The 13,412-nt window shown below is 42.7% G+C and overlaps 1 protein-coding gene across 6 annotated transcripts in view; it reads right to left on the bottom strand.

The window, feature by feature from the left end:
- The window catches only part of NHSL1 (NHS like 1), a 163,602-nt gene that overhangs the window by 87,904 nt on the left and 62,286 nt on the right, over positions 1-13,412 (bottom strand). For 2 of the 6 annotated variants that reach the window (XM_021390711.1, XM_021390712.1), the window contains exon 1: positions 8,712-9,147. The exons of the other annotated variants lie outside the window; for them this stretch is intronic. In XM_021390711.1, coding sequence (XP_021246386.1) covers positions 8,712-8,916 — 205 coding nt within the window. In that variant the 5' untranslated portion in view covers positions 8,917-9,147. Of the gene's footprint in view, positions 1-8,711; positions 9,148-13,412 lie in introns of those variants that run through there. 6 annotated transcript variants of the gene reach the window in all.

The following is a 13,412-nucleotide window of genomic DNA, read 5'->3' as shown; positions in this document are numbered from 1 at the left end:
AAGCAGTTCTCTTCAGGGACATCCAAATAATTGAATATGAACATAAAAGTATTTGCACTTTGGTACTCACTGTCCTTGAGTTGCAAACCGAGCCAGTGCCTTCACCTGGAGCTGCTTGTAGAGGGACACAGCAGTGTGTGGGTTACTACAGCACAATGACAAGAAACACTCCTGGAACCCTCCCTGCCTGTCCCAGCTCTTTCCAAGCTACAAACCTGAGCCAGCCCCCAGGTGTGTGCTGGACTCCTCCTGGGACAGAAGTGCTCTGCGTCTTCATGGAAGTGTCTGCACGTATGTGTGTGAAGCACAAGGCAGGGAGAACTAAATGAGCTACTTCTTTTTTGACCTGATTAATTTAATGGGTTTGCTGCTTTCCTCTCATTGTAGGTGAATCATGGCCTGCTGGAGGAGACAGAGAAGCTGCAGTCTCCTTGGTGTCAGGCTCAGCGAACTGCGCCTTTCGCTGCTCTCCCTTTGCAAACATGGATTGAGCTGGCTACAAGTCAAATGTATAATGTCATACCTGCTTCTGCCATTGCATGTCATAATTACCTCTTTTTCATTCTGAGATGAAAATACTGTATTTATCATATATAGCACTACATGCATTACTCAAGGTTAAAAAAATTGAGTTAACAATCCCTGGATGAAAGTTTCCATATAAGTGTACACCATGCTATAATCACCCTGACTCATCTGCTCTTCGGCACTTTTGACAACAGTGGAGAAAAGAAGATTTAAAAGAATCAATGGAAATTACAAGCAAGTACAGCCTCTACTCTTCATTGGCCTCTGCACCTGTTTCAAGCACTGAAATTAGGCATGGCTAAATGAAGGTACAAGTATGTTTTTTCTATAGGCCCCTCTCATTAATATAGTCACTGAGGAGCTGCAGCCGCCAGTATCACGTCAGACCTGCATGCGTACCTAATGGACATGGCCCATGATTTGTGCAGGACCCTGTAATCCAATCTGCTTCAATGTTTGGTTTGACAACTTCTGAGCAACTTTGTCAAAAGCCTTCCACGCAGTTCTCACATCTTTTTGTTTTGAGTGATTCACCCGCAAATGATACACCAATTGCAATGCATTTAATTCACAGCTCATAGCTCCCTTTGGTGCACCGCAAGGCTCAGCGTCCAGGGAAACCATCTGCCTCAAGAAGACACAGTGCCAAGTAGGAGTTGCAGCACCATATGTAAGGGAAGCTCCAGAAGGAGCAGAGGGTATACATATTAATTACCATTTTCTGAGATGGAAAATGTGCCATACTCTCAGGTGTCCAACATACATCCTCACACTGATAATACACTTTGCACAGATATCACAAGCACCTAAGCCTTACATTTTAACAGGTCACTTCAGTTTCAGCTTCGGAGCAGCAAGCTACATATAAGGTTATAGTTGAGTTTTCCTTTCAGTTCGCCAGAAATAGACAACATGAGCCTTCTAGCTATGAGAGGGAAAGAAGGCTGGTAGATAAATGAACAGATAAATGTCAGCAAAAGAGCAGGTGGATGGATAAATGGATGGGAAATCTAGAGCTTAATTAGCTTTATTTTGTTTGAGATTCTGTGGATAAAAGACAGGAAGAAAACATATTTTGCAGTTTAAATTACAAGCTGTCAAATCCCCTTTTTCTGTAGTTTCAAATACTCCAGTAGAAACTAAATACACTCTTGCAAAATTCATTAGCTTCAGTCATTAAACCACATTCTTAACTTTCACCTCTTTTTTTTTTTCATATGTAATAGAGATCAGAAAAGAAAAATGAGGAGCTATAAAATTTGCGATGTTCTGCCAGAGTGGTGAACTATAACCACTCTGAAGACAAAGGCTCCCTCAGTTTTAGGGGACAATTCATGAGCAGTTGAATAACAACTGCATGCAAACAGAAAATTTCATATATGCTATTATTTTATTAGCAGGGAGTAGGAAAGCACATACAGTGCATTGTTTTCTCTCAAATACTGCATACAACGTCTTGCGCCAATATTTTAGCCTAAGGATTCACTGGATTTAGGAGAGAGGTATCTTGGGAACAAGAAAAAAGCTGTGTATGAATCGTGAAATACAACTTGAAAACATTCATGAAGCTCAAAACCATGCCCTCAGAAAGAGAATCATAGCACCCTGTTCATTTCTCCGTTGCTCAAAGTAGCAAGCAAATGATGTGCTCTCCTGCAAAGAGCACTGCTCTGGCTACTGCACTAATTCAAACATCAAGTAAAGCTAAACTGCAAGATGAACTGGGTTGTGATGTCCTTTTCACTTTGGAAATACACAGCTAGCACAGGTGCTGCTCTATTTGTTAAATTTGCATTTCCCAAGATTGTGCTCTTCTGTAGAGACCAAGAAATCTCCCAGTGGAGCTACAGTGCAAGTGAGATTCAAAGAGAGACACAGAATCATAGAATCATAGAATCATAGAATCATAGAATCATAGAATCATAGAATCATAGAATCATAGAATCATAGAATCATAGAATGGCCTGGGTTGAAAAGGACCTCAAAGATCATTGAGTCTCAACCCCCCTGCTAAGTGCAGGGTCGCCAACCAGGCTGCCCAGAGCCACGTCCAGTCTGGCCTTGAATGCCTCCAGGGACGGGGCGTCAGAAGATACAAGCGGTGTCACTTCAAAGGTGAAGACGCAGTTCCATAATAACAGGTGCCATAAACGAACACCTATCGGCAGCACAAAGCTCTGCCACTTTCAGATTTTCATGTGCAACAATGTTTGCCAGAAGACACGAGAATGAAGGAAACATGTTGATTAAATTTGCCATTATGTATGACCATGCAAAAGTTGCTACTTCCAGCTGTAGTTAAATACTGGACTTTCAAATAGCTCCAGCTGTTTTATCAGCAGGAAAAGTTTTGATTGCCTCTGCACATCATTAAAGTTTTAAACAACCCTCTTCTGCACAACCACACAAACACTAAGACAAATAGTGCATGCCTCGGTAATTTAAGCAGCATCTCTGCACCCAGCTGAGAACTGCTTCCACAAATGCATAACGTCCAATACAGAACTGTCAGCCTTAAATACTAAGATGCAAACCTGGCCATACAGGTTAATTGCTACAAACACTGCAAATACATATAAATACATCCAGAACTAACGTGGGAGAGAAATCTATGACAAGATGAATAACTGGGCTTCATATCAAATTACTCATTTTTTCCACTTAAATCTTAAGATTTTTATAAGCTTACTCGTATATAAAATCATATCTATAAAACATCCATTTCTTTTTCCAAAAGGAAAAAAAAAAAAAACTCCACAAAAAAGGATATAAACCATGCAGTATTTATTTTGGAGTTATTCCAGTCTTTTACACAACTGCTTTTTGAGGTTTCCATAAACGCTTATTTATGAAGTTGCCCAAAGTTTGAAGAACCATTTTCACAGACACACACACCCTCCACTGCCAAATCCACCACACTTTCTGGCCCTTACAAACACCACTACCTCCCTCAGGTTTATAGGCCTTTATCTATGACATATGACTGACATATTTTCTTCCTCTTGAGCCCAAGTTCTCATGCAAAAAGCATACAGGAAAAAATCCCACTAAATAATTTTACATTAAAACACCACGGATTAAGTGATCTTGCTTACAGAGATTTACCATTCTTGTTACTTTTCCATCTCTTTACTAAGGAAACATGATTACAGTTCTCCAAAGTCACCTCAGTTGAACTGGAATACCTTAGAACTGTGTTCACAACTTAAAAACAATGCTTTTAAATCCATTTGGACTTTAAAAAAAGACCAACATGACGCTTTGAGAATCAAACTCTAAACTGAAGTTAGATGATGTCAGAGCTGTAAATCCCAAAACTGTGCTTCTCCAAGAAGCACTGAAAACACAAACTCCCCAGCATTACAAAAATCTGTGGCCTAGAGTCCTCACCATGCTCTTGGAACACTAAGGAAAACTCATCTGATATTACCAAACTTGTCTCATACTACCAAACACTTCAAACAACCACAGATGGCACAGATGAATAGCTAAAGAATGTAATTTTTAATGACATATCAAGGCAGCAACAATATTGCTACTACGATGGAAGAAATTAATGATTATGTTTACAGGAGTTCAGTTTCCTGGTGACAGTGACATTCCCAGGCAATACGATACGGTGGATGACAGAATTCCCTCCATCAGACACACTACAGTGGCACCAAGGGCTGAACACACAAGGAGTTACCCATAAATTAAAAGAAATTCCAGCATTAAAAGCAAGTTTGAAGTTTATACTGGTTTTGGAAGGAGGAAAAAAAAAAGCTATGCCAAACACTTATATTAAGACTTGGCCAACAGACAGCAAAATGCTAGTGGCAGCCACCTTTTGAACTCTGTTTGAATTAGCCTTTAAAAGACCATAGTTATAGGAGAAAAGAAATTTCTTTGACTAATGAGTCCAAAGAGGTTTTTCAGGTAGAACAGCCCAGGGTAAAAAGCAGCCAAGTCTTTTGACTTTCTCGTGGTGCTGAAGGGCTGGAAAGTGACCAAGTGAAACGGCAGCAGCGGGTGAAAAAACAGAAGAGTAAGGAGAGACAGGAGCTGGGGGGAAAGGGCTGGAGAAAGCATGTGTAGGTGAAAATCTCCTTTCCACCCACTGCCACCTGTGGACAGACCTCACAGCCAATTGGACTCCACCAAGGCCTCACAGGGGTCACAATGCAAGGGAAATCACACAGTAAATATAGTCAGCGGCCCAAGAAAATGCAGGTCTCCAGAGGAAAGCCTTCCCTTCCCCACAGCCCTACGGGCCATCCCTATGCTGATAGGAAGAAGGAAGAACAACCAAACTCAGACTTGGAGAGGTGTTCTGGAGCTGCAATGTGACCTGTCTTACTTTCTGCCAAGTCAAGGTAAATATTGAGAGACTTTTACCACAGAGTGACTCTGGTGTTATCTCTGAAGTTAATTTGCTATGTCATGCTCACAGTAACAGTACAGGTCTGGGGGGAAAAAATGTTCACATGAATGACTTTTATATACTTCCTTATGCCAGAAATAATTCTTCATGCACTTGAGTGCTTTATATCCAGTTTCAAAGAACAACTCCATCAGATATTTTGCAATACAGTATGTTTTTAAAGGAAAAAACTGCTGTGAGCCACAGTCTGAGGATAGCTGGCGGCAGGAGCAGCAGCACGCCCCAGTTCTCCTACACGTGCCTCTTCAAAGTACTCCCAGGAGGAGTGTTTTCTGTGCGGGAGACCAGGCTTGTATCCCTCACACACAGAGCTACCAAGCACTCATAGGAATGCCTTACAAGGCTACAGGACACAGCTCAGCAGCACCAGCCACAGAAGGCAGCAACAACCAAGCAGGTTGACTCAAGGAGGGCAGGTTTAGATTGAATGTCAGGGGGAAGCTCTTTACAGAGGGAGTGGTGAGGTGCTGGAACAGGCTGCCCAGAGAGGCTGTGGGTGCTCTGTCCCTGGAAGTGTTCAAGGCCAGGTTGGATGAGGCCCTAAGCAACCTGGTCTAGTACCAGATCTGGAGGTTGGTGGCCCTGCCTGTGGCAGGGGGGCTGGAACTTGATGATCCTTGGAGTTCCTTCCAACCCAAGGCATTCTACGATTCTATGACTCAGTGACTTCCACAAGATGGGAAGGCACCTCCAGACTTCACTTTACCAACACCTCATGTGCAGCCATGTCAGTTCATGTGCCCCTCATGTCCGATTCTGTCAGTTCAACCTATGGGTAAGGAGCTGGCTGAGGCTTATCCTGGCTTTGCCAGGTCATTTGTTTCTCCAGTTAAAAATGAAGAAACATGAAGTATGACATTTTACCTCACAAATACCGCCTTTGCCAGCATAAAGAAATATTCTGCTACCCTAAAAGCTAGTAAGTTGCGTATTTAAAAAACAAAAAACCAAAAAAAAAAAACCACAGATAAAAGAAGAAAAGCACAGAAGTAACAGTTTGCTCTCATTTCAAAAGTCCTTCAGCTTGGAGGGCTGAGGAGGAAGAGGGACTAGTGAGAAGTCTTTCATTGTTGTTGTTTAGTAACTGCTTCATCAGATGTGAAGTCTAATTGCTGCCATGGGTTCCAAAATGCACTCTGCTACTGCAAGGGTTTTTAACAGTGAAGCGTGAACCATCAGAGCTGAATTGCCTTCCACGCACACAGAGTTCAGCCGAGCAGGACATCAGGGTGTGCCCCATGTTTGCAGTTAGCATTTACTTTTTGTTTCTCTCACTCATTTTAAATTGACAAATCCAGCCAATCTCACTGCCTGCTACTGTTTGCAAGTCTCAATCTGCAGCCAATGCAGATTAGCCATTTTGCTGGTGAAATACCAAGCAACACATGCTGCCTTGTGCTTGTCACCTAGCAGCCTCACGGGAATGCAACATGAGACGGGAAGAGCAATGAAGCGGCAGAAGAATAAGAGGTTTAAAAAGACAGGAAGAGAAACAGCTCAGAAAGAAATTGAAATTAAATGAATTGTTTTTCTATTAACCCTCCTTCCTGTACATGTACAGTTAGCCAAGGAAAAAGGTAGAAGAACCGGTGATTTGTCAGGCTCTATCAAGGAATACTGGAGGCAAAATTATTCTGACAGATGAAATTTTAATACGTTTTCAGCTAACTTAAAACAGACTGATTTACTATACAGCAGTATTCACCCTCCCAGGCTGCTACACATTTCACTTTTTTCTAGTCTGCTTTCACCTCAAACCATGCAGGTTAACTTGAGCACTACGGACAATACTGTTTGGAGCCCTCAGTTTTACAAAGGCTGGCAAGCTATAATGCAACAGTCCAATGGAGCAAAGCTAAGTATTCATTTATCAGACATTTTTGCCCTTGCACACAAAGCCAGGACAACTCAGCCAGGTACAAACACTCAAACCACTCCAATGCCATGCAAGCCTGACCTGCAGCACTAGGTGAAACACTCACAGCCATGAGAATGTGCCAGATACAACCCAAACTCCCTTCAGCCTTGGCACTCCCTGCCAGTTTGTCAGCTCCTTCCATCCAGAGAGTCCCAGTCAGACAGCAGCACACAGAATAGATTGTACAAGTCAAGTCACATGGTATCGTATAACCCTGTAGAGGGGAAACAAGCCCCTCATAATCATTACCCCCCTCCACCTTCCTTTCAAAAAATAACGTATTATCATCCCAATAGGAGAAGGCACGGAGGCTTTCGTAGCTTGCTGCCCAATTACGGAAGGAATTCTGCCCTCCCCTTACAGCCTGCACAATGGCTTCTCTATGTAAATCACTCGTACAATCACGCTCTCAGAAAAATTAGTACACCATTAATCCATCAGTAAAGCTTCCTTCCCCATCTCTGCCTTGTGGTGTGAGTTCTGGGTAAGGAATGCACCATGAGAAACTTTATGGAAGTTGGGCAGCAACTGGCAGCAGAACTGATCCGGCTGCCAGGTCTCAAACACGCTGAAAGCAGAGCTGATGATGCTGCACAGCACAAATATGACAATAATTAAACATAAAAAATATAGCAACCAACTGCTAATGAAAGCTCCTGTTGTAGAAGTTTTTCAGCAGTGAAAGGGGTTAAAAACAACCTTCAAAGCACAAATTAAAATCGTCTCCTAGAGTACTGAGAGCAAAGCTCAAGTGTATACATCCTGTGTTAGTGTTCCTGCTTCCAAACCATTTACTAAGGCCACAATTTATTCTGACTCAGAACTGAAATTCTGGTCAAATAGCTACAAACTGCTCCCAGAAGTAAAAAGAAATAAAAATCACTTTGAAGTTCAAACGTCCTTGCACAGTCTGCCTGCTCTCACAAAAGGGACCTCACAGCAGAATTGAGTCAGCCTTACACTTCCCATTAACAAGCCAGTGCTCTGGCAGCACTAGAGGAATTAAAATCAAGTCACTTTGTCAAGTATTTTTTAAAATATGCATGCACACATACGCACACTACAGTTTGCCAGCTAGTAAATGCCCAGGTAACAGTAATTCATCATCATGTCAGAGGTGCAAAGTTCTGAAATTTGTTTTGATTTATGGCAAGTATGAGGCATGTTTGGATAAGCACCTGACAATCTCTACTCCAAAAAAAAAAAGTCAAAACATAAAAACAGTTGTTTAAGGTTTCTGATAAGATACATTCCAAGTTATGCATTTCCAGGCTTCCTTTAGAGATGTCTATCTCACATCGTAGATGTCTCTCCTCTTCTCTATGGAGCAAATACCATTACCATTCCACTGTCAATTTTACTTTGCACCTCTGACCTCTTCTCAATCAACCCTCATAAAACAAAACACATTTTAAATTTTCCAGCAGGACCACAAGACAGCCCTCAAAAAACCACTTGGTGTGTCACAAGAGGAGTCTCAAGCAGCTCATGGTATCACAGAGAGAGGAGAGGTTCTTGCAGCACCTGCCCAGAAGACCTGCCGCTAGCCACTACTGGCCACAAGAAGCATCAACAAAACTTACCCACACACCACACAATCAGTACCTTTATGTTTGCTACACAGGAAATTAAAGTTATTTCCAGATTACTATAAGCTTCCACAGTTTTAACCTGAGAGAAAAAACTAGGCAAGGCAATGCTACATCTCGGCTTTTGTGCTGCCTTCCTCCTCCTGCTCCCACCCCACCTGCAGCTCCTGAGTGAGCAGCTCCAGGCTCCCGGCAGGACCTGGGTGGCTGACCACTGGCACCGACCACGAGGGTGAAAGAGAAAGCGAGTCACCTTTTCTGTGCGGGCTCCTGTAGGTCCAGTTCTCATCATCCTCGTCTACCTGCTGCACACAAATGGAGGAGAGCTCACCATCGCTGCGAAACAGTCTCTTTGTCTGCCTTGACAAGGAGGAGAAATTTATCCAGCTTACAGCACGCGAGAGGGAGCCTGTGTTTTGTTTGAGTTTGAAAGATCTCGAAACACACTCCTTTTTCATTTTCCTTTAAGCCAGCTACCGGCCTTGGTTCCAAAACGACCTTTCTGAAACCGTTCCCGTCCGCTTTCTCAGGGGTTTTTGTGGAAGGCTAAACAATTTCAAAGTGACTTCCATCCAGGTCTCCCCTCGCTGCGCTTACAGCAGCACCAGTGCGGAGGCAGGTCACTGTGCCAGCACAGCTCCCCCGAGCTGTTTGGATACAGCGCTTTGTGAGCTGCCAAAGAAAACAAAGGGGTTGGAAAGCAGCAGAAAGTGGCACCTTGCAGCGGCTCAGGCAAGCATGTAACGGCTGAGCAGAATATAGCACTGAGGCACGTGTTTTCTCCATTCTCCACTCAACACCAGAAGCTGCAGCTCCGCTCTGCTCCCTGGCATCGCTCTCTAGGAGTGCACATGATTCAGCCCACTGCCCTGGTGCACCAGCAACACCCCACGGCAGTAGGCAAGTAGGACTGGCAGACCCACCATGCTTCCACTCCAAATGCCGGCTGCCCTGCTCTCTTCTCATGAAAAGCCTGTCGGAAGAGCTCCAGGAAGACCCTCCTCACAACACAACAGGCTGCGTGGCTATCGCTTAGGATTAGAGTGAAATACGATCAGCTCGCTTTCCTAAAAGCACAACCACAGGAGCAAAACTCCTCCTTTCCTCAGGCAGGACACTGGCAGTGCACACTTCTGAACTTTGCGTGCAGAAATAGAAAAGCACTTGTGTACCTCTGCGGACTTGGAGAGAAGGAAAATAATATTCTGGGGCTTGTAAACTGCACAAGCATCCTGAAAAGAGAGTGTTGAAAACATCTGTGCCCGTGTTCCTAGTGGTAACATTTAAAAAAAAAAAAAAAGGAAAAACAAAACAAGTACACAGAACACAAAAACCACAATGAGACATTGCCAGAGATCAAATTCCCACTGGTATGACAGCTGCTCAGAAACAGGTTTCCCAGCTGTGCCATGTTCTGTCACCTTCTCTTTACACCAGCATCTGGAAAAAGCACTCCACATTCTGAAGGTTTTAAAGAGTTAGACCCTACCAGCAGCTGTCCTTGCCCTGCATACCAACACCACTGCTGCTTCCAGGAGGGACCAGGCCTGGGAGCTAGAGGAAATGTTTTAAAGGAACTCTCTGCTTTACATAGCTTGAGACATCCCCCATACCTGGTCCTTTGATGGGATTTTTCACCAAAATCATTCAAGTTTGTATCTGGTAACAAAAGAATACACCTGAATGTATGAAGCACCCAATAAAACCAGCCCAAGGAGAAGCTGGTAGATGATGGGAACCCAGAAAACAAAACTAAACTAAACAGAACAGTGCTATCTATCTGAAGAATAAACATGAATGCCTTAGCATCCTAATGATTCCAGCACAAGAACTGTCAGCTTAAGAAAACGAGAGTACAGTTTCATCTATCATGTTGTCAGACAGGTTTCTGCTATTGCAGAACATGCCCTGATCCCCCAGCAGATGCTCTCACAGCCCTCTGGATTATGCTGCATGGCCCCTTCAAAAATCATTTAAAAACAAAGGCTTTGGCTTCTTCTGAAAGTTATGGTTCTCTGACTCATAATAAGAGGATAAGGTTTAACCCACTGACTGGGAGGCAAAGAGCTAAGTAGTGTATCAGATTACCTTATGAATCAACCAGGCACACCAAAGTGACCTTTGGCTCCTACAACACGGTACAATGGGTTGGCCAACTGTCTTCTGTAAATAATTTAATAGGCTGCATTTAAATTGAGCTCATCTGGCGAGGTAATGTATATGTACATACAGTGGTCTTCCACCACTCCCCAAAGCGATGGTGTGGTGGGACTGAGCAGGTGGGGAAATGGGAGTATATACTGTTTGTTAACAACCGCTCTTCTCACTATGTCATTACTGAGTCCTTCTATCTTGAGTTTTTCTTCTTAAAAAATACATCTCTTTTGCTGTTTGTTTATTTAATTATTTATGTTTCTTGATGAGACAAGAGACTTAGGCAGAGTTTTGGAGAGGGAGTTCTTTTGGTTTTACTCTTTAGAACTTTTGCTTAAAAGAAGAACTTGAGAATGTGGTTGAAATGCTCAACCACTGGAATATCCACTTTAAGGCAGTTCATGATCAAATAGGCAAGATTTCATGTAAAAATCAAAGAACATGTTTAAAGTCAACTTACTGTTTCTTTTGAGAAAAAGCAACCATTGAAATTGCCAGTACTGCAACCTACAGAGAACTGCTAACTACCACAGCTATTACTGTCTGAATTATACAGACCCAGACATATAAAAACTTGGCAGGAAATGCAGGATCACAGGCATCCCCTCTTCACTGTGCCTCTTAGGAGCACATTAGAGAAAGCAACATTCAGGTTAACCCAAAATGCCAGAGTAAATCCCACAGATCTGCCCAGATTCTTGGCAGCAATTTGATTTTAAGAATTTTCCTAACCTGCCTGAAGCTCTGGCTTTATATTATGGTGGTGAGTCACAACTCCAGTGACGCAAGGGAGAGAACATTGCTTTAGGTGATGGACCATAATTATTCCACCATAACTGTAAATACAAAGTGGTGCTACACTTAGTTCATAGTTTGGTGTTATTACATTTCACTGCAGAAAAAGACTGTGATACTGTCATTAGCACAGAATGCTTTTTATCAGCAGGTAATGAGAAGCTTAGGATCAGCATACATTGTTGCAAAGTCGGATCAAAGTAAAACTTCCAAGATTAAGAGAAAACAGTAATAACCGTTTGAAAATCAATATACAGCCATTAACACAAATTGAATTACAGGTTAATCCATGCTTTAATCAGTAGCTAAGCACAAGGTGTTATGAGCCAAAACTTCAGCATCTTATGCACTTTGGATTCAATTTAATTTTGTAACACCCTTTGCAAAGCCCTTTGAGAGAAACAAGTTACACATCCAATAAGCTTTGACCGTTTTCTCCCTAATGAAGTTATCATACATTTAAATAGCTTTCATATTTTCCACGCTATGCACACAAAGATTAAGGCATTATTTTTTACTTACTTGATACAAACCCATCTTAGTAAAGACAGTGAAGCAATCACAGAAGAAAAAATCTAGACCTTGAAGCAGAAATCTAAAATTGCAGAAATCTAAATTTGTCCTCTCACTATTTTTTTTTAAGACAAGCAAAAGCAAATATGCATACATCATCAGGATTTTCACCATTTATCACAAAGTTTTCTTCAAAGAATTCTCTAAAAATTGTTAAGCAAACACACACATATGGCTCACAGCCACCATGCTTCCCTAAGGCCAGAAAAAAAAAATGTTGCAAGGAAATGGTTTTGGTTCAGTGTAAAAAATCCATCAAAACAAACAACAAAAAAAACAACAACCAACCACCAACAACCCAAACACCGCAGAAGTGCTCTGTTTTCGGTTGGGCTGTGGTTTTTGGCACTATTCAGGTGTTAATTTAATTTTTACATTTCCTAGTCTATCATTTATGATGACTCAACCAGACAGCAACAGCAGTGATTCACAGTGCAGCTTCCTGGGGTAGCAACTGCTCCAGACATTGAGAGGACACCTCCCACTGAAGCTTCCTGGGTGTTTTCCTTAAGGTGATAACAACTCATCACCAATCAGTCATAAAGCCACTTGGATCAAGCACAGACAAAAGCCCGCTGAAAGCATCCCACCCGTAGACTCAAGTGCTCACCACGGAGCTCTCTGGCTGTGGCTGATACAGGGCATAGGGTGACTCCCTGCCCCAGAAAGAGGCCCCAGTGCCACCAGATCATCCATGCATGGTCACCTCCACAGCACCGCTGATCATCTCCAGGCAGAGATGTGGGGGAAACTCAGTGGCTACAGGAAGCTTGTGAATCTGACCTCCATCAGAGGCCTTCATCTACAGTGTACCTGCTCTCACAGGCATGCTGTAACGTGGTCACAGCACAAACCCACACAGTAATCCATATTCCTAAATTATATTTACAGAGCCAGAGCATACTTGGGCATTATAATAGGGCCTGAGCCATCTGGTTAAGATGGTGGTACTTTCCATGCAAAGCAGATAGCAAGAAACTCTTTTCCTTCCAATCTGAATGGGCCAGAGAAAAGAAAAAAAAAAGAGTAAAGAAGGAAAAAGGAACAAAATTAAACTACTTGCCCCAGATTACAGAAAGGATAAGCAGCAAAGCCAAGAGAAGAAAGTAGGTCTCCTGGCGACCGGCCTCGTGACCTACTTCAGGGTTGGCCCAGTCTCACAGAGACAGCAGTGGCTGTTCATTGCTTTTATCACAACTACTACAGGGCCTTGGAAGGGCAGAACTACAAATCAAAATGTAATTTATGCTTTGCTACCAATTTCACCATTTTCTTAAAAACTGTATATATATGTTTATGTATATACACTATACCATAAACGAGTAGCAAAAAGAGAGGCCACCATACGGTCATGCCACACCTCAGGCTTCACGGAGGCCACAGACAGTTAGCCTGTAGATGGCCACGGACAGCACGAGAGCTCTTGAATACC

Source organism: Numida meleagris, chromosome 3 (genome assembly GCF_002078875.1).
Source record: "Numida meleagris isolate 19003 breed g44 Domestic line chromosome 3, NumMel1.0, whole genome shotgun sequence".
Classification (NCBI taxonomy): Eukaryota; Metazoa; Chordata; class Aves; order Galliformes; family Numididae; genus Numida; species Numida meleagris.
The sequence above is the reverse complement of the archived record's forward strand: the minus strand, read 5'-3'. Positions and strand labels throughout refer to the sequence as shown.